Source organism: Pongo pygmaeus, chromosome 3 (genome assembly GCF_028885625.2).
Source record: "Pongo pygmaeus isolate AG05252 chromosome 3, NHGRI_mPonPyg2-v2.0_pri, whole genome shotgun sequence".
Taxonomy (NCBI): Eukaryota; Metazoa; Chordata; class Mammalia; order Primates; family Hominidae; genus Pongo; species Pongo pygmaeus.
In genome coordinates this window covers 52863583-52887403 of record NC_072376.2, presented here as the reverse complement: position 1 = coordinate 52887403, position 23821 = coordinate 52863583, and the positions used below count along the sequence as shown (strand labels likewise).

Below are 23821 nucleotides of genomic sequence, written 5' to 3'. Positions count from 1 at the left end.
TGCTTGATGATTATTAAAAAAAAAATGTCCGTAATATCAGGCTTGGAAAACATCACCATGTCATGAAAGATGAATCAAAATAACATTGACATTGCACAGCAGTACATAGTTTTAATGCTGTGCCATAATGAGAAACAAAACCATTCATAGAATCACATTTCATGCACTTCAAGAATGATTAGTTATGACAGTTTTATTACATGAACCTTGACTGGCAAAATGGCTCTCTCTTAATAAGAGTTTGATCTCCTACAATTTTACAATCATATATCACATAGGTAAATAGAATCTCATCATTTATATGAGTATCCGATGACATTAGTATATAGCAATATAAATTTGACTAGTATTTTAAAGTAGTAACAGTGAAAATAGGTTCATTTGCAAAGCCAAATACAGCCTGAGTAGTGTATGTGTTACTTTTTATTGAAGCACAAAGAAAATACAGGCTTAAGTAAGAAATTTAAGTGATGTACTTAAAAGACCTTTTAGTGAAACTGTCAAGAATCATAGAGACAAGAAAATTGTATTCTTCTATATATCATTAGCTGAACTTCAAAACAGAAAACGAGAAATAGTAAGTAACCATATGTTCAATGTATGATTTATTCGTACAGTTTTTGATTGATAATATGTCTTACATCAGATATATTTGAAATGTAGATTTCTCCCAAGATAGTATTATCTCAGTATGTTTGCAGCTCTTGATAATATAATGGGATAATGGGAGATAAATTCAGTGGGAGATACACACTTAATTTTTTTTTAATCTCAGATAGTCACTTGAGGCAAATGAATCATTAATTTATCTGCAATTTTAAAGTTGAGTAATAATTTCTTCAGAATTACTTTTTCTAAGATTTGACAATTCTTTTCATTAATATATTCAAGTTGTTTAACTATTTTGAAGTATGTTTCAGCAAAGGTAAAATGAAAATATACAGACAAACTTTAAAATCAAGAGAACATCTGTGAGCATAAAGAGTAACATTAGCTAACATTAATTTTAAATAAAATTGCGGGGAACAGCCAAGATGGCTGACTAGATGGAGTCAGGAAGAACTTCTCTCACCAAGAGAGATCAGACCATCAAGTAGATTCGCAAACTATAAACAGATCTTCAGAAAGAAGGAAGGCATTGAGTGTGGACAGAGGGAGGACACAGATCCTGGGTTAAAAGGGGAAGGAACTGGGAACCCTTCATGGGGTTGCCAAGCATTGGGACTCATTCCTGGCCCTGAATGGCTCCTGGGGAAGGCGTGAGTGCAATAGGTGTGGAATGGCCCACTCTCGCCATGGAGTTCTGGAATCCCAGCGGTGAGAGACTGTATACTCTCCATGGACATCTGAGCTGGCAAGTAGAACTGCCTGGGGAATTGGCAGAGACAGAACTCCAGCCTGCGTAGGGCACAGAAGGTTTGGTGCAGGAACAGGCACAGTGGAGCACAGCCATGGGCACCCATCCCACAAGGCTCAACATACTCAACATAAACAAAGGTGGCTTTAGCCTTTGTTATCTGCTGGACTAGACACAGCGGGGTGGCCTTCCCCACGTGACAGGTCCAGTCTGATCTAAGCAGCCCTTTGTCTGTCAGCCTCTCCCAGGGTCTCAGCATGACTGCACCCACTTGCAGCACAGCCTCAGCTTGTCAGTGTTCACTGCCATAGCTTTCACCAGCCGACCCTGATTATCCACCAGAGTGCTTTTGCAGACAGACCTCTGCCAGCATACACCCACACACGGCAGTCCTCCACCAGTGCACACTTGCCTGCAGCCTTCCACCTGCCACTTTACTGGCTTATACGCATACACAGAACACCTACCTGATGAACCTGTCATCATCCCACCAATGTACATGTGTGCGTGTATCTACAGGTGTGCCCGTATGCATGGACCATCCGCCGTCACCTACCCAAATGTGCAAGGGCCCACTTCTACCCTACTGAAAAATTTTTCATGCAGCCCCCATTGGAGTGTTGTTGCCAGAAGATTGGGAACATCTTGGACCCTCCAGCACAGTACACACTTAACCTTGAGAGGTCAAAGAACAAAGCTGCAGGCCTGGGCCCAGCCCTCCAGTGTTAAAACATGCAGCCCAGGAGTGCTGAGCTAAACCTACATTGCCTGAAAGCAACCAGAAAGAAAACCAATAGACTAAACCCAACTTATTCCATAGCCAAACCCTCAAGGTCACCAAAGAACACAAAAGCAAAATTCCCTATCTGAGAGACAACTTCAAAGATTAAGGAAATATCAGCCTACACAGATGAGAAAGAACCAGTGCAAGAACTCTGGCAACTTTAAAAGCCAGAGTTACTTCATACCTCCAAAAACCTCTACTAACTCCCCAGCAATAGTTCTTAACCAGGCTTAAATGGCTGAAATCACAGACATAGAATTCAGAATCTGGATAGAAAGGAGGCTCATCAAGATACAGCAGAAGGTTAAAATCCAATCCAAGAAAAACTAAAATGGTGCATGTATTAAAAGATGACATAGCCATTTTAAGAAAATAACAAACTGAGCTTCTGGAAATAAAAAATTCACTACAGGAATTTCAAAATGCAATAGAAAGCATTCATAATATAATTGACCAAGCTGAGGAAAGAATCTCAGAGCTTGAAGACTGCTCATTTAAATCAACACAGGCAGACAGAAATAAAGAAAAAGAATGTTTAAAAATGAGCAAAACCTCAGAAATGTGAGAAAATGTAAAGAGACCAAACCTACAACTTATTGGAATCCCTGAAAGAGATGAAGTGATGAAGCAACTTGAAAAACATATTTGAGGATTCTGTCCACAAAAATTTCCCCAACCTTTCTAGAAAGGTCAACATGCAAATTCAGGAAACTCAGAGAACCACTGAGGGATGCTATGAAAAACAACCATCCCCAAGACTTATAGTCATCAGATTCTTCAAAGTCAAGCAAAAGAAAAATAAAAGAATAAAGGCAGCTATAGGAAAGAGGCAGGTCACATTGAAAGATAACCCCATCAGGCTAACACCAGACCTTTCAGCACAGATTATACAAACCAGAAGGGATTGGGGCCCATATTCAGCACCATTAAAAAAAGAAATTCCAACCAAGAATTTAATATCTAGTCAATTGAGCTTCATAAGCAAACAAAAAATAAAATTTTTTTCAGAGAAGTAAATGCTATTAGAATTTCTTACCACCAGGCTGCCTTACAAAAAGTTCTTAAGGGAGTGCTAAACATTGAAATGAAAGACCATAACCTGCCACCACAAAAATACACTCAAGTACATAGTGCATTGACTCTAAAAGCAACTGTACAATCAAGTGTACATAACAACCAGTTAACAACATGAAGACAGGATTATATCCTTAAATATCTATATTAACCTCAATGTAAATGGTCTAAATACCCATTAAAAATCACAGTGGCAAGTTGGATAAAGAAGCAAGACCAAACTGCAGGCTATGTTCAAGAGACCCATCTCATATGAAAAGACACTCATAGGATTAAAATAAATGAATGGAGACAGATATATTAGGCAAATGGAAAAAAAAAAAAGAATTGGTTTCTAGTCTAATTTTATGCAAAACAAACTTTAAAACAACAACTATCAAAAAGGACAAAGGAGGACATTATGTAATGATAAAGGATTCAATTCAAAAAGACTTAACTATCCTAAATATATATTCACCCAACACTGTAAACACCAGATAAATAAAATAAGTTCTTAGAGGTTTATGAAGAGACTTAGATAACCACAAAATAATGGTGGGAAACTTCAACACCCAACTGACAGTGTTAGGCAGATCATCAAGGGAGAAAACTAACAAAGATATTAATGACCTAAACTCGACACTTTACGAAATTGTCTGAAATGCTTGTTCCCCAGTGCCATAAAGAAATGGCACTTGAACATAAATTTAATATACTCAACATAAATTTAATTTACTTCCTGCAGAAAGGGTACACTACCCATTAGTTTTGCCAAGAGAGTACACCAAACAAAGGAGACAGGGTCATTTATAACCTGACGCATCCACCCTACTGCTGTGTCTGGTTTCCATTGGCTGGAACAGGACCTCACATTCTGTATTTGTCCCGATTGGCTAGCATCTTAGAACTTTTTAAAAGAGGAGAACAAAGGAAGTACGAAGTAACTTGTGGAATTCTGAGAAAGGTAAAAACATTTTTAAATAAGGAAGAGGAACAGGCTATGACCTAATGCTTGCTTGAACCAGTATAAGAATGTAAGGGCAAATATTTAGGCTAAATTGTGGGATCCAGGAACATAACGTACATTGATTTCTTTATTATGGATAGCAGATATTTAAGAATGTTAGCACAGGTCTTTGAATAAATTTTGCTTCTAAGAGAAGTTACTGTTTATTCCTAATTAGATGGGGAGGAAAGTCTTTGAAGAGGAACCTCTACTTTACTTTTTACAAAATGAACCTAACAGATATCTACATAATACTGCACCCTTAAAAATATACATTCTTATTTGCACACCACACATAATCTAAGATCAACCACGTACTTGGCCATGAAGCAATTCTCAACAAATTATGAAAAACAAATTATTCCAGTTACACTCAGCACAGCACAATAAAAATAGAAATAAACACTAAGAAGAATTCTCAGAGGCATATATCTATGTAGAAATTAAACAATCTGCACCTGAATAACTTTTGGGTAAATAATAAAATTAGGGCAGAAATTAAAAAAAAAAATCTTCCAAACTAATGAAAACAAAGATACAACATACCAGAATCTCTAGGCCACAACTAAAGCAGTGTTAACAGAAAAGTTTATAGCAAAACATCTACATCAAGAAGTTAGTAAGCTCTCACATTAACAATGTCACATCTAGAGGAACATCTAGAGAAAAGCCGTAGCAAACCATCCAAAGCTAGTAGACAGAAAGAAATATCAAAAATCACAGCTGAACCGAATGAAATTGATATGTTAAAACCACATAAAAGATCAACGAAACCATAAGTTTATTTTTTAAAATAATAAATAAGATTGATAGATGGCTAGCTAGACTAATGAAGAACAAAAGAGAGAAGTTCAAAACAAACACAAGCAGAAATGATATAGGTAACATTACCCCAAAGAAATACAAAAAGAAACTCAGAGACTATTACAAACACTTGTGTGCACAGAAACTAGAACACCTAGAAGAAATTGATAAATTCCTGGAAACATACAGCTTCTCAAGATTGAAATTGAAAAAAAGAAATTGAAATCCTGAACAGATCAATAATAAATTCCAAAATTGAATCAGGAATAAAAAACCTACCAACCAGAAAAAGCCCTAGCCAGACAGAATCACAGCCAAACTTTACCAGACTTTCAAAACGAACTGGCACCAATGCTACTAAAACTATTTTTTTTAATTGAGGAAGAAGGACTCCTACCTAACTCATTCTATGAGGCCAGCATTATTCTGATACCAAAATCTGGCAGAGACACAACAAAATAAGAAAACCTGAGGACAATAACCCCGATGAAGATATGTTCAAAATTGTCGACAAAACTGTGACAAACTGAATTCAGCAGCATATCAAAATTGGCCATAATAAAATAGGCTTCACAGGATAATAGGTGGTTCAAGGTACACAAATCAATAAATGCAATTTATCATATAAACAGAACTAAACCCAAAACTCACTTGATTGTCTCAATAGATGCAAAAAGGCTTTTCATTAAATTCAGTATTGCTTCCTGTTAAAAAAAAACAAAAACAAACTCTACATAAAAGGAACATACCTCAAAATAATAAAATCCATCTTTGCCAACATCGTACTAAACAGGCAAAATCTGGAAGCATTCCACCTGATAATGAAAACAAGACAAGAAGTCCTACTCTTACCATTCCTATTCAACATAGTACTGGAAATCCTAGCCAGAGCAATTAGGCAAAATAAAGGAAAAAAGGCATCTAAATAGGAAGAGAGGAAGTCAAACTATCTCTCTTCATAGAGGATACAATTCTGTATCTAGAAAACTCCATAGTCTGGGCTCAGAGGCTCCTAGAATTAATAAACCACCTCAGCAAATTTTACAATACAAAATCAGTGTACAAAAATCAGTAACATTTCTATACACCAATACTACCAAAGCTGAGAGCCAAAACAAAAATACAATCTCATTCACAATAGCAACAAAAATATAAATACCTAGGAATATAGCTAATCAGAGAGGTGGATGATGTCTACAATGAGAATTACAAAACACTGCTGAAGGAAATTAGAGATGACACAAAGAAATAAAAAAAATTACATGCTCATGTATAAAAAGAATCAATATTGTTAAAATGGCCATACAGACCAAAGCAATGTACAAACTCAATGTTATTCATGTCAAACTACCAATGACATTTTTTCACAGAATTAGAATAATAAAACTATTCTAAAATTTATGTAGAACCAATAAAGATCCCAAACAGCCAAAGGAATCCTAAGCAAATGAAGAAAGCTAGAAGCATCACATTACCTAACTTTAAACTCTACTACAAGGCAACAATAATCAAAACAGTATGGTACTAGTACAAAAACAGAAACATAGATCAATGGAACAGAATAGGGAGCCCAGAAAAAAAACCACACAAATACAATAATCTGATCTTTGGCAAAGTTGTCAATAACAAGGAATGGAGAAAAGGACTCCCCATTCAATAAATAACACTTGGATAACTGGCTAGCTGTATGCAGAAGATTGAAACTGGCCATCCTTCTTTCACTGTATACAAAATTCAACTTGATTTGGTGAATTAAATACTTAAATGTAAAGATGGATTAAAGACTGAAATGTAAAACCCAAACTGTAAAAACCCTGGAAGACAAGATAGGGTAATACCATTCCAGACACAGGAAGTGGGAAAGATTTTATGATGAAGATGCCAAAAGCAATTGCAACAAAAGCAATGATTAACAAATGCGATCTAATTAAACTAAAGAGCTTCTGCACAGCAAAAGAAACTATCAACAAAGTGAACAAACAACCTACAGAATGGGAGAAAATATTTGCAAACTATGCATCTGACAAAGGTCTAGTATCCAGCTCCTAGCAGGAACTTAAAAAATTGAATAAGCATATAACAAACGACTCCATTAAAAATGGGAAAATAACATTAATAGACATGTAAAAGATGATATACATGCATATGAAAAAAAAGCTCTGTGTCACTAATCATTAGAGAGATGCAAATCAAAACCGCAATGAATTATGATCTCACACCAGTCAAAATGGCTATTGTTAAAAAGTCACCATATAACAGATGTTGGCAAGGTTGTAGAGAAAACGGGACACTTATACACTGTTGGTGGTGGTGCAAATTAGTTCAGTCACAGTTGGAGATTTCTCAATGAATTTTAAACAGAACTAACGTTTGGCCCAGCAGTACCCTTACTGTGTATATGTCCGAAGGAATGTAAGTCATTCTACCAAAGAGACACGTGCTCATGTTCATTGCAGCACTATTCACAATAGCAAAGTCATGAAATCAACCTAGAAGCTCATCAACAGTGGACTGGTTAAAGAAAATATGGTACATATAATGCCATGGAGTACTATGCAGCCATAAAAAGAATAAAATTATGTCCTTTGCATCAACATGGATGGAGCTGGAGGCCATTATCATATGTAAATTAACATAGGAACAGAAAACCAAATACTGCGTGTTCTCACTTGTAAGTGGGAGCAAAGCACTGAGTACACATGGATATTAAGAGAGGAACAATAGACACTGGAGCCTGCTTGAGGTTGGAGGGTTGGAGGAGGGTTAGGGTCAAAAAACTACCTATTCATTACTATGTTCACAACACGGGTAATAAAATCATTTGTACAACAACCCCAGCAACAGGTAATTTACTCATATAACAAACCTGCACATGCACCCCCTGAACCTAAAAGTTGAATAAAATAATAAAATAAAATTCTCATAATTTTAAAACTAATGCAATCATTGATACATTCCAGAATGTCTTTCAATTTGTGCATGTATGTGGGCAAAAAACCAATACAAAATACAAATACAAGAAGTGTCATATATCACATAGAATTCTCATCACTTACATGAATATCTAATGACATTAAATATACAGCAAAATAAATTTGACCCGCATTTTATTGCAATCACACTGAAGAGTCAATTTTTAATGCCAAATAAGAAATTTTTTGTTACCAAATAATAATGACCTTCAAAATCATAATGATATTTTGTCTAAAATTGAAGAATAATAACAATATATGTTATAAAATTGTCAAAGAATGTATGTAGTATGCTTAATAAAGAGTAGAAATTTTTAAAATTTTTTCAATTGTAAATTGGTAAAATATGATTCATAAAAATGATTTCACTTTTGCTGAAATATTTATTTCAAGTCCACGGAAGATGCTGATGTATCTCTTTTGTTATGCTCAACTGTGGGAAGGGAGTTCATAATTCAGTTTCTTTGTCTCCAGTGGGCACATTTGTTAGGAGTTCCTCCATAACCAGGGCATCAACACTAACAGGTTTTGTTAACACATCTCAATCTCGAAAGCCACATATACTATGAAAAAGCTGGTGATATTGCTGCCCAACAATAAAAGGGCTTATTGGACCTTCCTGACTAAAGTTCCTAGAAATTTCTTACAATGACCACTTGTGTATATAGTTTTCATAAAATGTAACCATGTCTGTTACCAAAAAATGTTACCATGTTACCAAAAAATGAATATGAATAATTTGGCAAATTACCCTGTTTCTCCATCTAAAATGTTGACAATGATCATAACTGTTTTTTTGTTTGTTTGTTTTCTTTTTTGTTTTTTTGAGACAGAGTCTTGCTCTTGTCGCCCAGGCTGGAGTGCAATGGCACGATCTTGGCTCACTGCAACCTCTGCCTACGAGATTAAAGAGATTCTCCTGCCTCAGCCTCCTGAGTAGCTGGGATTACAGGCGCACTCCACCACACCCGGCTAATTTTTGTATTTTTAGTAGAGACGGGGTTTCGCCATGTTGACCAGGCTGGTCTTGAACGCCTGACTTCATGATTTGCCTGCCTTGGCCTCCTAAAGTGCTGGGATTACAGGCGTGAGCCACCATGCCCGGCCCTCATAATTGTTTTTTAATCCAACAAACTAGAGGGAGAATCTTAGGTACTTTTTGAGTTAGCAGTAGAGGAGATTTTATTTTTTTAAAGCATTCTGCCACTTTTTTCATTGGTTGCATTTATCATTTTTCTGGCTTTTTTTGTTAAGAGTTCAGGGAATTCCACAGCCTTGTCCAGGGGGCTACTTCCAAATTGCTCAGAGAACACTCATTATTTTCTACTGTATGTGATAAATCCTCCTGCTCTGCCATCTTTGTCCTGAGTTACTATCCTTGAACCTTTCAAAGTTTAGCATTGTTTGTATCCCCCAGCATTTTGGCAAAGATTTATATGCATTCCAACTGTCACAATAAATTATATACCCTTTCCTGCAGCTGAAACTACAATTGTCCTGCTAATTTCATTGTTTCTTACTTTGCTTTGTTCCCCATGGTTCTTTCTGGGAACTGCTTAGACAAGTAGTCTGATAGATAATAAACATCACTAAAACTTTGTATGGTATTTTCAACTAATAGATAACACAAAAGTCATGGGCAAAATGATTTTGCTTTTTTTGTTCAGAAACTTTTATGACACAGTCAGTGTACAAATTATACTTCAGTTGTTAATCATTCATTGACTCTTTCAATTCATATATTACTATTTTTTAGAACAATCTCAAAGGAGAATATTTCATTAGCAATTTTAAGCCATATTTTCACTCTTCTTCTATATTCATAGCTGTTGTTTTTAATAATTTAGTAGTTTTTTTACACTGCCATATGACCTTAGACAGGGATTTCAGTTATTGTAACCAGTTGTGAACTATGTTCAGATTTATATTATTCATTACATAATTTCTAAAACAAACTTTGTAGTTTTCTATTTGAAAATAAGGATTAATAAATAACCTTTCTCAAGTAAAATAACTGGGTACTACTGGGACTTCCGCCTGAAGAAATTAATGAGATTTTTTCAGGGAAATAGAGGGAATGGAGGTTAGTGGTCATAGTACAGGGTACAGAGTCATGCTGCCTGAGATTAAATTCCATCTTTGTCACTTATTAGCTGCGTGTCCTGGGGCAAGTTATATAATATTTCTTTAAAGGTTTTTATCTGAAACATAAAAATTATAATTGTACCTAAATGATAATAGTATTGTCACAATTATTTTAAAACTATGCTACGATAGAAATATTTTAGGTCCGTGGCACATAATAAATTTTGAAAAAAGTTAATTGTTTTTATTATTAGTATTATAAATGTTAATGCAAAATAGAGTAGGACATGTAGTGATATTATAAGACATTGTATTTGACAACAAGTGCTACACTTTGTGATGAACTATACTTTTTTAATTATATAGAAAAAATGAGAATACAGATTGAAGGAGTGAGGCAAATTTTCTTAGCACAAATGCTTATATATATCTTGATAATTAAGTGGAGGTTTTTAAACAAAGAAAGATGATTCTTACTGGTATAAAAAAGAAGTGAACAAACATGGAGAAAGGTATAGGAATACTTTGCATAAGAGACAATTTAAACTTAAAGAAAAATGTTTTAAAGGTTGTTCAAATGCTCAAGAAACCAAGAATTAATGATGCTATAACATTGGAAGAAAATAAGAAATTTAACAAATAGAAATTCATTTGAAGAAGAAATATGGATGTTAAGTATGAGGAGACAATTTTTTGGAGATAAACTTTGTAGGTTTTAGAAATAGATTCTCCAAAAAAAAAAACAAAACAAAAACAAAAACAAAAAAAAACAGATTTCACCAGGCAAAGAATGACAGTGAAAGCTAAGAGAGTTATGTTTCTGAGGGATAATATTTGAAAAGCACAGGAGGCTAATAATTTCTCAGAGACATTTAGATTTGAGAAAAGAAAGAAGAGCAATAACAAGATAAATTTCACAAGCAGAAAGTTGCTTTCATATCTTTACCTTTTCATTATTATCTCTAGTTATCTTAAATGTAAATAATTTTTATCAATTTGACTAATATGTTACTAGTCCACACAAAATCAGTGAGTAGAAAAATTTCATGTAATATCATCCTAATTTCATAAGGGTGTTATTTCTGATGGTTCCCTTTATTTAATCTTTAGTCATCCTAAACAATTTTGATAATATAGAAAGAAATGTGATCTAGAAACCCTAAAAAGTATTTACTACTTAAAAATTGCCAAAACATGTAATAAAACTTTTATCTCAAGTAAGGATTCACCATATTTATGATGAATTATCCAGAAAGAAAACTATTAATCATGTGCTTAATAATATGCTAATCTAAACTAAAATATCACATAGTTCATACTGTACATTTTGTATGAGCTTTGACATAAGCTTTGAAAATATGTTTTAATATAATTTTGAAAATATTTAATAAAGGGCATGATTTGCTACTGCATGAAGATTGAACCTCATTCAATATTTTTGCACACTATTTTTTTCACCCAACTTCAAACCTGTGATTTTAATTGTAATTATGGTGTTTACCCACATTGAATAATCACAGAAGTGGTCATCCATTATAACTGATGGATGGCTAGTTTCTCTGTAGAAACTGTATATGCTATTTGGAGTGCCATTTAGGGCATCTTATCTTGTGAAAACAAAGCACTTTTAACTACAAACCCAGTAATAATAATACATAATTACTTTTACATTAATTATATTGTAATTTACATTGTAAATTATAAATACAATTCAATAATAAAATACAATTACCTTGTCATTATAATTAATTAAATTATAACTAAATTGTAAAACAATCACAATTACAATTAATTACATTTAATCAAACCAAATAATTATGACAATAAACCATTAAATAATAAATAATTAGAAATAATTTTACAAACTGTTTTCATACAAAATGCTACCTTTATACATGTTCATACAGTGGTATTTCCGAATCTCTGTTAGAGATTTCCTGGCTTACAATAATTCGTGCTGCAGTTCCTATAGAACATATTAAGTAGACCTTCGCTTTATCAATTTTTCAAAGTATTTACATAAATATATATTTTATTTTATTAATGCAAAATATCGCATTCATCTACTTTTCTATGGAAACCTAGACTATAGGAATTTTTCACTTTTCTTTGCAGGCAGAAACATTTTTCTTATTCCTGCTCCAGCTAGCCACTTTATAAAATCAACTGTTCTGTCACACTCATTGAAGCTCTTTTCTACTTACATCTTATCTAGATAAGATACTGCCCAATTTATGAGTAGCTAATAACCACCAATTACGTCTTTAAATGAAATTTGTTACGATTTTGTTTTTAAACATGTTCTAATAAAGTCATATTTTATCCCAAGAGAAAGGTAGGTTATTTGTTGAATTGGGTAACAATAGAAATAGAGTGGTATTACTCTGCTAGAATAAATAATAAAGACACACAGAAGTTTTTAAAATCTCTTAAAAATGTTAAAAAATATTTACACAGTTTTAGTCAGAGTGTCAGTGGGACTAATAATTCTTTATTTTTCAGCTAGGTTTTTAAAATAATGTACAATTCCTCTATGGAATACTTGTGAGCAGATGAACATGAATAGAGCATGATATAAAGAGACATTAGCCTGAAAATTTCTTAAGCTCTCTAGAAGAGACTTGAAGATGAAAACAAAAATAATTACAAGTGTTAAGAAACAAATAGATCAAGATAAAGAAAGACTAATTGAGGATTTGCAGCTGGTGACATTTCATGCATTTCTGCTGCATTAAATGAGAAAAGCATAAGAAATGGGTGAAATTATTTGTTTGTATGTGTATGCATAGATCCAATTTGTAGTTTTATATGCTTCTATTTTTCATGAAAAACATTCCTGTCTCCTTGCCTTAGCAGCTAACTCATGAATAGTGTTTTTTTTTCTCTCTTTCTATTTCTTCACCAGTCTGATTGCTGTGGCATTACTAGTGTAACCTAAGAGATTATTCTTATAACAAAGCAGAACTTAAAAATTATAAACCTTGGGAGAACATTAAGATTGTCATTGTATAGAAAAGACATATTACAGTAAAAAAAGTTCTAAAATAAAACAAAGAAAAATGTAAAGCTGATAAGTCTGAGAAATCGTAGGAAGACAAAATATCAGGATTAATCGAAACGAGAACAAAAGATAGAGATAAAAGACAAATAACAAGAATTCTGCCTTCAGGAAATAATGTCTTCTGATAAGATTTTTTTTTTTTTCTTCCCAAGATTAAATTCCCACTCCAGGGCCTGAAAACAAACAATGTCAGAAATGTCATAAAAATTAATTTGGTGTCAAAAAGTTTTTAAAACCTGACAAATGTGGCTTTGTAGGTATATGATTAATCTCTGTGGTATATATTTATGTACTTTAATAAGTATCCAATGTTATCTAGTTGTAAAATATGCTAAAAAGATAAGATCCTAAGGCCATTGAGAGAGAAGTTCTTTTTACTGATGTCCATATGTTTACGGATTTTTCAGGATTAGCAATGTTTTTAATGTCTTTCAAAAATTGGTGAATATATTATTTTAAATACTTCATATAATGCAATGCAGCAGAAAGTGTTTTTGTGTGTCTTCAATTTGTAAAACCTAAAGATCAATAAAATTTTGAAATGCACTATGATATATGGGAAAATGCTGAAATATTATTTTTATATTTTAGATGATTGAAATAATATTAAAATAAAGATAATTTTGAAAAAGGAAAAAAGTCACAATTTAAGTAAAGCTGTTAAAGATTAGTACTTACAAAGGAAAATAAAATAATAGCTATCAATAATTCTTGCCCTGATAGAGCTATTGAAACTAATTATACTATTGTCATATTGTCAGCTATCCACTTTTGCAACAGGACATTTCTAGGATTTTTTTGTAATCTGCTTAACTTCAGTTTCCTAATTATTAGAAGCAGGCTCTAAATCACAAACACAAAACGCGTTCCTTTAAAAGTTTAAGATTTCAAGTAATCGCTATGTCTATTAGTTGACATAAATTATTATAAAAATAATACTTTTTTGTCAGGGTGACTGCACATTCTTTTACACATAAATTCGACTTTGATTCATGTACTCATTTTCCAACAATAGAAATAAGACTTTGTTATTATTGTTTTACATAAAATCATCTTGTTACACCTTTCTACTTTATATTAAAAAGTCATTTTCAAATGTCTTCCTACTTACTACTGTAATCTAAACTTACTGGAGCCACTTTATTAGATAGAATTGGTCTAAGTCATTACAAAGGTAGCAATTCAATTACTAGCTTCATGAGATCCATGTTTTATGTTAAGATAGAAATATCTATTAAAATAAATTTATTTTAAATAGAAATACACCAAAAATACTTATAAGAGATAATCAGAGTAACATGGCTCATATAGATTATGTGATTAGATAAAAATATGAGGTTGATAAAAAGCTCAATGATTTAGAAAATACTGTTATAAAACTACAGCTAACAACTATAATGCAATAGTTAAAAACTTAATCCACTATATATATACTATATATATACACTATATATACTATATATACACTATATAAACTATACACTACATATACTATATATACACACTATATATATACCATATATATACAGTATATAGTAGATATATATATATATCTCTCTCTTTTTGGTTTTGTTCTTTGTACCTTACTATAATGCTTTTCTGGCACTTTTCAGCATAACCAATTCCTGTATGACTTTAAAGCAAAATAAAAAATGTCACCTTCCTCAAGAATTTTAAACTGAGTAAGCATATTTCAAGCAATTCTATTCCTTCCTGTATAGGCTTTCTGTTTCATTACAAATTTTAAATAGATTGTACTCAAATCTTTACAAATTTTAGGTACATTCACTATTTGCAATTTATTTATATATTCTTTAAATGATTATATTGTCTTCCACATAAGACTACTTTTTGACAATTTATGGCACATTTTCTACCTTTACTGAATTAGTCTTTATATTTAGCATAATGCCATATGTACAGAAAGTACTCAGTAGTTATTCTGTGTTTGTCCTAAAATAAAGTAATATAAGAGCTCTACTCATTTACTGTGAAATATAATTAGTTTAAGGCATTAAATTGTGAGTTTCGTGATTATTTTCAAAAAATAAACACTGCTCAACTAAATCTAAAATATTAAAACTGTTCCCTACCAAAACTCATAGAATATACAACACCAACAGTGAACAGTTAGCAGAATTCCAGGGATTCAGTCTAGGTGCTGATAGCACAGAAAGCCAGTAACTGAGACTACAAGTGTGTCTGGAATTGGTGGGTTCTTGGTCTTACTGATTTGAAGAATGAAGCCGCGGACCCTCGCGGTAAGTGTTGCAATTCTTAAAGGCGGCGTGTCCAGAGTTTGTTCCTTCTGATGTTCTGATGTGTTCGTTGTTTCTTCCTTCCGGTGGGGTTCGTGGTCTCGTTGGCTTTAGGAGTGAAGCTGCTGACCTTCACCGTGAGTGTTACAGCTCATAAAGGCAGTGTGGACCCAAAGAGTGAGCAGCAGCAAGATTTATTGCAAAGAGCAAAAGAACAAAGCTTCCACAGTGTGGAAGGAGACCCCAGCGGGTTGCCACTACTGGCTCGGGCAGCCTGCTTTTATTCTCTTATCTGGCCCCACACACATCCTGCTGATTGGTCCATTTTACAGAGAGCCCAGCGGTCTGTATTGACAGGGCACTGATTGGTGTATTTACAATCCCTGAGCTAGACACAAAGGTTCTCCAAGTCCCCACCAGAGTAGCTAGATACAGAGTGTCAATTGGTGCATTCACAAACCCTGAGCTAGACACAGGGTGCTGATTGGTGCATTTACAATCCCTTAGACATAAAGGTTCTGCAAGTCTCCACCAGACTCAGGAGCCCCACTGGCTTCACCCAGTGGATCCCACACCGGGGCTGCAGGTGGAGCTGCCTGCCAGTCCTGCGACGTGCACCGGTACTCCTCAGCCCTTGGGTGGTTGATGGGACTGGGTGCCGTGGAGCAGGGGGTGGCGCTGGTCAGGGAGGCTCTGGCGGCACAGGAGCCCACGGAGTGGGGGAGGCTCAAGCATGGCGGGCTGCAGGTCCTGAGCCCTGCCCTGCGGGGAGGCAGCTAAGGCCCGGCAAGAAATCCAGCACAGCGCCTGTGGGCTGGCACTGCTGGGGGACCCAGTACACCCTCCACAGCCGCTGGCCCGGGTGCTAAGCCCCTCATTACCCGGGGCCGGCAGGGTCGGTTGGCTGCTCTGAGTGCCTGCCCGCCAAGCACATGCCCACCAGGAACTCCAGCTGGCCCTCAAGCACCACGCGCAGCCCCGGTTCCCACTCGAGCCTCTCCCTCCACACCTCCCTACAAGCTGAGGGAGCCAGCTCCGGCCTTGGCCAGTCCAGAAAGGGACTCCCACAGTGCAGCGGTGGGCTGAAGAGCTCCTCAAGTGCTGCCAAAGTGGGAGCCCAGGTAGAGGAGGTTCCGAGAGTGAGCAAGAGCTGCAAGGGCTGACAGTGAGAGGTGACACCGTGCTGGCAGTCCTCACAGCCCTCGCTTGCTCTTGGCGCCTCCTCTGCCTGGGCTTCCATTTTGGCGGCACTTGAGGAGGCCTTCGGCCCACCGCTGCACTGTGGGAGCCCCTTTCTGGGCTGGCCAAGGCCGGAGCTCACTCCCTCAGCTTGCAGAGAGGTGTGGAGGGAGAGGCGCGAGCAGGAACCGGGGTTGTGTGCGGCGCTTGCGGGCCAGCTGGAGTTCCGGGTGGGCGTGAGCTTGGCGGGCCCCGCACTTGGAGCAGCCGGCCGGCCCTGCTGGCCCGGGCAATGAGGGACTTAGCACCCGGGCCAGCGGCTGTGGAGGGTATACTGGGTCCCCCAGCAGTGCCAGCCCACCGGCGCTGCGCTCGATTTCTCGCTGGGCCTTAGCGGCTTTCCCGCCGGGCAGGCCTCGGGACCACAGCCCGCCATGCCTGAGCCTTCCCCCGCCTCCGTGGGTTCCTGTGCAGCCCGAGCCTCCCCGACGAGCGCCGCCCCCTGTTCCATGGCGCCCGATCCCATCGACCACCCAAGGGCTGAGGAGTGCCAGCACACGGTGCGGGACTGGCAGGCAGCTCCACCTGCAGCCCCAGTGCGGGATCCACTAGGTGAAGTCAGCTGGGCTCCTGAGTCTGGTGAGCAGGACGTGGAGAGTCTTTATATGTAGCTCAGGGATTGTAAACACACCAATCAGCACCCTGTGTTTAGCTCAAGATTTGTGAGTGCACCAATTGACACTCTGTATCTAGCTGCCCTGGTGGGGCCTTGGAGAACCTTTATGTCTAGCTCAGGGATTGTAAACACACCAATCGGCACTCTGTATTTAGCTCAAGGTCTGTGAGTGCACCAATCCACACTCTGTATCTAGCTGCTCTGGTGGGGCCTTGGAGAACCTTTATGTCTAGCTCAGGGATTGTAAACACACCAGTCAGCACTCTGTATCTAGCTCAAGGTTCGTAAACACACCAATCAGCACCCTGTGTTTAGCTCAAGGTTTGTGAGTGCACCAATCGATACTCTGTATCTAGCTGCTCTGGTGGGCCTTGGAGAACCTGTGTGTCAAAACTCTGTATCTAGCTAATCTGATGGGGACATGGAGAACCTTTGCATCTAGCTCAGGGATTATAAACGCACCAATCAGCACCCTGTCAAATCAGGCCACTCAGCTCTACCAATCAGCAGGATGTGGGTGGGGCCAGATAAGAGAATAAAAGCAGGCTGCCCGAGACAGCATTGGCAACCCGCTGGGGTCCCCTTCCACACTGTGGAAGCTTTGTTCTTTCGCTCTTTGAAATAAATCTTGCTACTGTTCACTCTTTGGATCCACGCTGCTTTTATGAGCTGTAACACTCACCGCGAAGATCTGCAGCTTCACTCCTGAACCCAGCAAGACCACGAGCCCACCAGGAGGAACGAACAACTCCAGACGCACTGCCTTAAGAGCTGTAACGCTCACCGCAAAGGTCTGCAGCTTCACTCCTGAGCCAGCGAGACTACGAACCCACCAGAAGGAAGAAACTCCGAACACATCCGAACATCAGAAGAAACAAACTGCAGATGCGCCACCTTAAGAGCTGTAACACCACGAGGGTCCGTAGCTTCATTCTTGAAGTCAGTGAGACCAAGAACCCACCAATTCTGGACACAACAGCACACTGTTACCTCTCACAAGTGTTGGCAAAGAAGAAGGCTTTAATTGGGTGCTGCAGTCGAAGAGATAGGAGCTGTCTCAAATCTGTCTCCCTGACTGACTAAAACCAGGGGTTTATATAATAGGGAGGAAATGTAACTGTGTAAGAAAACAGGAGCTATGGAGGGGAAAGGACACAGTTATGATGAATGAGGGGTCCAGCATCTCATTGTCTGGATGTGGTGGTCTGGTGAGCTTTAGTTCTTTGATACTTTTTGAGAGGGCTAAGGGACCCTTTCCTGAGGAAGGAACTCAGATAAAATAAAAGTATAAAGCTTTAAGAACAGAAGGGTTAATTTCATTATTTATACAGAAATAACTGTCTATGGGACTATTGGGTCAGTTTCAGAACTTTAAACGATAGAATTTTGACTACTATGGTCTGCCAATGTACTCATTAATTACAACAAATGTGCCAGTCTGTTGAAGGATATTTATAATGCGGGAGGCCACGCATGTGTGGGGACATTGTTGTATGGGAAATTTCTGTACTTTCTACTTAATTTTTTTCTATGAAACAAAAACTGCTCCAGAAATAAAGTTTGTAAAAACAATATTTGCCAGTAATTGTAGACATTTTTATGTTTAACATTTGGGGTAAACTTTATCGAGAAGGTATAAAAATAAAAATATAATTGAAATACATCAAATATAAATATTTTTAAGTAAATAAGAGATTAGTTCATGAGGTAAATTTATCTATTAATAAAATTAAACACTATAATTTAGATGAATAGTGTGAAGGATTTCTATGTGATTGATACTTGGCCAGTATAAATACATGAAGTAAAAATTTGCCTAATATTTTGCTTAAATATAAATAAATGCTTGTATCAATTAATGTATTTAACATATAGAAAGTTTCCTGTTATAATAAAATTAAGTTTAAATATAAATTAAAAACAACTTTGTGAAAAAAATTGGAAATGCTGGAGATTAAAGGATCAATTAGAGTTAAATGCTAGAATATTTATGCCAAAGAAATGTTAAGCAAACTATTGTTTCTGAGCTCCTTGTAAAACTATGGTTTTCATGCACTCTATCATATATTGCACTTATAGAAAAATTTAAACCTATTTGAAAATAAAACATTGTGATGTAAATTCTAAATAATATATAAAACTTACATGCTTTGTGAAACTTTTGCTTAACATCATGAATAGTAGATGATTGTGTCACCTGAAAAGGAAAAGAAAATAGAGTTATTTTTAAAACTGTTAATTTGTTTTCTATACATTTAAGAAAAAAAATTTAAATATATCATAAAATTCTTACACAATAAGAATTTTTGCTTCATTTATCTTTTTAGTGATTACTATTTAGACAAACTTGAAATGTTGCAATCAGTAACAATATAATTTTTTAAAAAATTTTGTATACAACAGTAATAGCTTGATTACATTGATTCAATCAAATTTGTATCCCTAAGATATATTTTTGAATTTTCTTTGTCCAAAATAGTCAATGTATTTTTCCACATCTCATAAAACTATCAATTAAAAATATGTCTTAATGCACAGGAATGTAAAAAGAATGTATAGCAATAGTACCCGAGGATGTGAAGTTAATTTATATGGACAAATGAGAGAAATGTTTACCTCAGAATATTATGAGACAAAAGTCACCTTAAGCCCCCTACTGACATTATTTAAATCCCCAAATAAAAGCACTAAAGGTCCATTAAAATGCATGTGAGATATATTTTTTGGATTCCTTAAGTACATAGTAATTTGACAAAATATTTGGTACTAAATTACTAAAAAAACTCTATAAATTAAAAAATGAATAAAATATTTTTATTCATCTAAATTTAAAAATTATTGAGAACTAAAGTTCCATACAAACACTTCAAGCCATCACAATACTTTTTTCTTTCTGAATTTGTCTCAAAAGAAATTTTTATGATAATTCAAGAAAATATATTTCCTTTCCCTGAATAAGCATATGATACTAGTGAAATTTATTATAATCACATGTCTACATCATTTATTTATGCTACACTAAAATCCCCTTATAGCTGTTTTGAAAGGGTTAAATAAAAAATGCATAAAATATTGGTGCATAATAGTCCATAAGAACCATGTAGTTCTTAATATTGTTACATTACATTTGATGTTTTATTATACACTGAAAGTATAACAACAAATACATTTATTTTAACATATTTCGCCTTCTACTTGACAGGATTGTGACTAAGCATTCAGTATACTGTTCAGAACAATTTTTTATGATTTCCTGTGTGTATATGATTTACTAAATAAGACAGTTATAAAATTTAAGCCTTAAAAAGTAATAGGAATTCCAATTTGTGTTATGCTATTAATAGTAAAATGATCCTAAAACATTGTGTATATAAAATTATAAATATTTCATGGCATTGCTCTTCTCTGAAAGATGTTAGAAAAAAATTTAAAAACAGTTTATAGAGAGAGTAACATACATTTATATACTTGTGCATATATTTTAATTTTGTTATTAACCTTTAATATTTAAATTTAATTTTTAAAATATTGTTTTAACAGTGTCCATTGTTTTATCTCAATGTTTCTTATTCATTCAGCACCTTTATATGTTGCTTTCTCTGACAGAGTGGAGTAAAGGCCATATGATATTCCCTAGAGTAACAAATATTTGTCCATTAGTCATATCAAGGGCCATGTAATTTTAAACAAAAAATAATGTTCATAATCAATAATCCCTCAATTTGAGTTTGACATGTGTTCCTCTAGCACTTTATGAGGGCACATTATCTTGTATTATGCATTGGTTGTTTAATCTATACGGAGCTGAGGATAATGACCTAGTGTTAGTTTTGTTTTGTTTCATCATGTAGTACACCACAGAGCATAAGTTCTAATTAACTTTTGTAGAAGTCAAAAATAAAGCTGTGAGTGCAAACATGTAAAAACAGAGTAAGATCAAAGTTTCTTAATCTGATATGCAAAAGCTGTATGCCATTCTCCACATCAGAATAAGGCAATAGACAACCGTCTAATTTGATATATGCATTTTTCTTTGAATTTGCTTATTTTCAAAACTAACATTGTTTTCCTGAAAGAAACCTTCATATGGAATAGGGATGTATATACGCTCTTAACATTTTTAAAAATTTTCATTTGACTTTCACATGTTAGAGAAGTGCTGATTTTGAATAAATCCTTGAGAACTGCCCTTTCTGCAGTAATTTTGGACAAAATAAATCAGAGAGAAATTAACTACTAAATGATTCAGACATATATTCAATTAGCCACAGGATTGTGCTTGATCTGCTCTTTTCAGTCCTTTAGTTGTACTGAAAGCACAAAGAGAGGAAAATATAATAATTAACTGAGCATATAAGAGCTTCTGATGACTAAATTGATGTCTCAGTGGCTTCGTCAGGGAGTTTAGTTATCATAACTTCCACTTCTTAGTCAGTTTTACAACATCTTAAAAAGAATAAACTATCATCGTGATAATTTATTCATTTCCATAATTATACAGCTGGGAGTTACTTGAAACCCTACATTTGAAACCTTAATATTCCCTTCATTAATGTTTCTTCCTCTTAAAAGAAAACGAATCTTAAAATAGTGAGTAGGCAAGGCAAATGATGTTAGTTAAACCAAAAATTTACTTCTAAATTTTAACTGATTGTAGTTAAAATTTGAGTTACTACTTCACCCTACATTTAAGTTGATGAAAACAAAAAGGCTTTTTCATTCAAGCATTTAATCTGGAATTTGTTTGAATTTGCCCAATATGCATTTACTACAGTTTTTCACAGAAACCTTTTTTTTGTAATATTGCTTCTTTTTAAAACCGTATTTTAGCCACTTTCACAGTAAATTCTTAAGATGGACAGATGTCTCCAAAATACTGCTCATCCTGATTAGAGCAATAAAAATTAAATTATAAGAAAAAACAGCAACCACTTGACATTCATTTGATGGGGTTTTTGTAGTATAAAAACCTAAATTTGTCAGTAAAGTTTATTAAAACAAAGAACTTGTCTAAAAGCACAGAAATAAAACCAAAGTAAAAGATGAACTGATATAAATAATTAGATATAGTGGTGTGAAAATGCAGACACAGATACATAGTGAAATACAAAATGCCCAATGCAGGTTTCCTACGTAAACAGAGCTGTTTTTCAAGACACAAGGAAGAAAATTGCTGAAAGAATCACATGTTTAGCTTGATTAATTCAGGAAAACGGAAAAAAATAGCTCTGAGAATTTCCATTAGAAGATTTTAGGCCAGACTTGGTGGCTCAGGCTTGTAGAATAAACACTTTTGGAAACGAAGGCAGAAGGATCTCTTGAGCCCAGGGCTTCAAGACGAGCCTGGGCAACATGGCGGAAATTGCATCATTCCAAAAGAAAAAAAAAATTAGCAGGGCATGGGGGGTGTGTCTGTAGTCCCAACTATGCTGGATCCTGGGTGACAGAGGGAGACCCTGTCTCAAACAAACAAACAAAGATAAAGAAGATAGTAGATTAGAAAATAGAATGTATATTTGCATATTTTATTCAGAATGGACAAGGATTTTCTCAGTAAGCAAATGTTATTTTCCTAATGAGTAACCTTCAGATTGCTCAGATAAGTACGTAATCTACAGAAAATAATTTTTATACTATCAAAATGTGTTCAGTATTTTGTAGAATAGCAAGAATTTTTACTATGAATAAAATTGACAGCATATAGTGAATCTCAAGAAATATGAGTTTTAACAAGGTTTAAATGTTTAAATTTAACTGAATTATACTATGATTTCTCTTCAGATCATATAAATCTTTCGCCTTTTAAATTTAACTGAATTTTACTTATCTAAGAAATTGAAATGTTTTATATTGTGTCGATTTTATTTATTTATAAACTAAATCATTTAAAATTAGTTTGTTAAGTAAAACTATATGTGTGTGTATATATATGTATGCATACACACATATCCTGTTTCTGTATCATACAAAATGTTTCTTTTTATATTGCAATAACAATTTGGTTAATATCAATTATGCCTTTTCTATTGAAAATTAATGTAAAAATTAACACATAAATTGATTTTGTCAAAGTATTTACCAAATAAAGTTTATCTGAATAATGCTCTTTTACATGAAAATTTTTATTTCTAGGAAATTATGTGTAAATTTTATTTAGAAGTACAGCCTAAAACATTACTGGTCTTTTATTTTTGCAGACACACACACACACACACACACACACACACACACACACATGCACACACTTGACCCTTGAATGATGCAAAGGTGCCAACCCACCATATAGTCATATTTTAAAACAATTTTTATTGATATCTAATAATTACACATATTTATGGAGTGCATGTGCTATATTGATATGTACATAAAATATGAAATGATCAAAACAGTATTTAGAATATCCATCACCTTAAACACTTACCATTTATTTGTGTTGGAAGCATTTTAAATCCTCTCTTCTAGCTATTTTGAAATATACAATATATGTTAATTGTTATTTATAGTCACCCTACTATGCTATCAAACAGTAGAAGCTACTTCTGTTATCTAACTGTATGTTTCTACCCATTAACTAACCCCTCTTCCC

General features: G+C 34.9%; 1 protein-coding gene across 2 annotated transcripts in view; it reads right to left on the bottom strand.

The window, feature by feature from the left end:
* The window catches only part of TECRL (trans-2,3-enoyl-CoA reductase like), a 134941-nt gene that overhangs the window by 81301 nt on the left and 29819 nt on the right, over window positions 1-23821 (bottom strand). For both annotated transcript variants that reach the window (XM_054485753.2, XM_063663644.1), the window contains exon 2: window positions 19381-19432. In XM_054485753.2, coding sequence (XP_054341728.1) covers window positions 19381-19432 — 52 coding nt within the window. The remainder of the gene's footprint in view (window positions 1-19380; window positions 19433-23821) is intronic.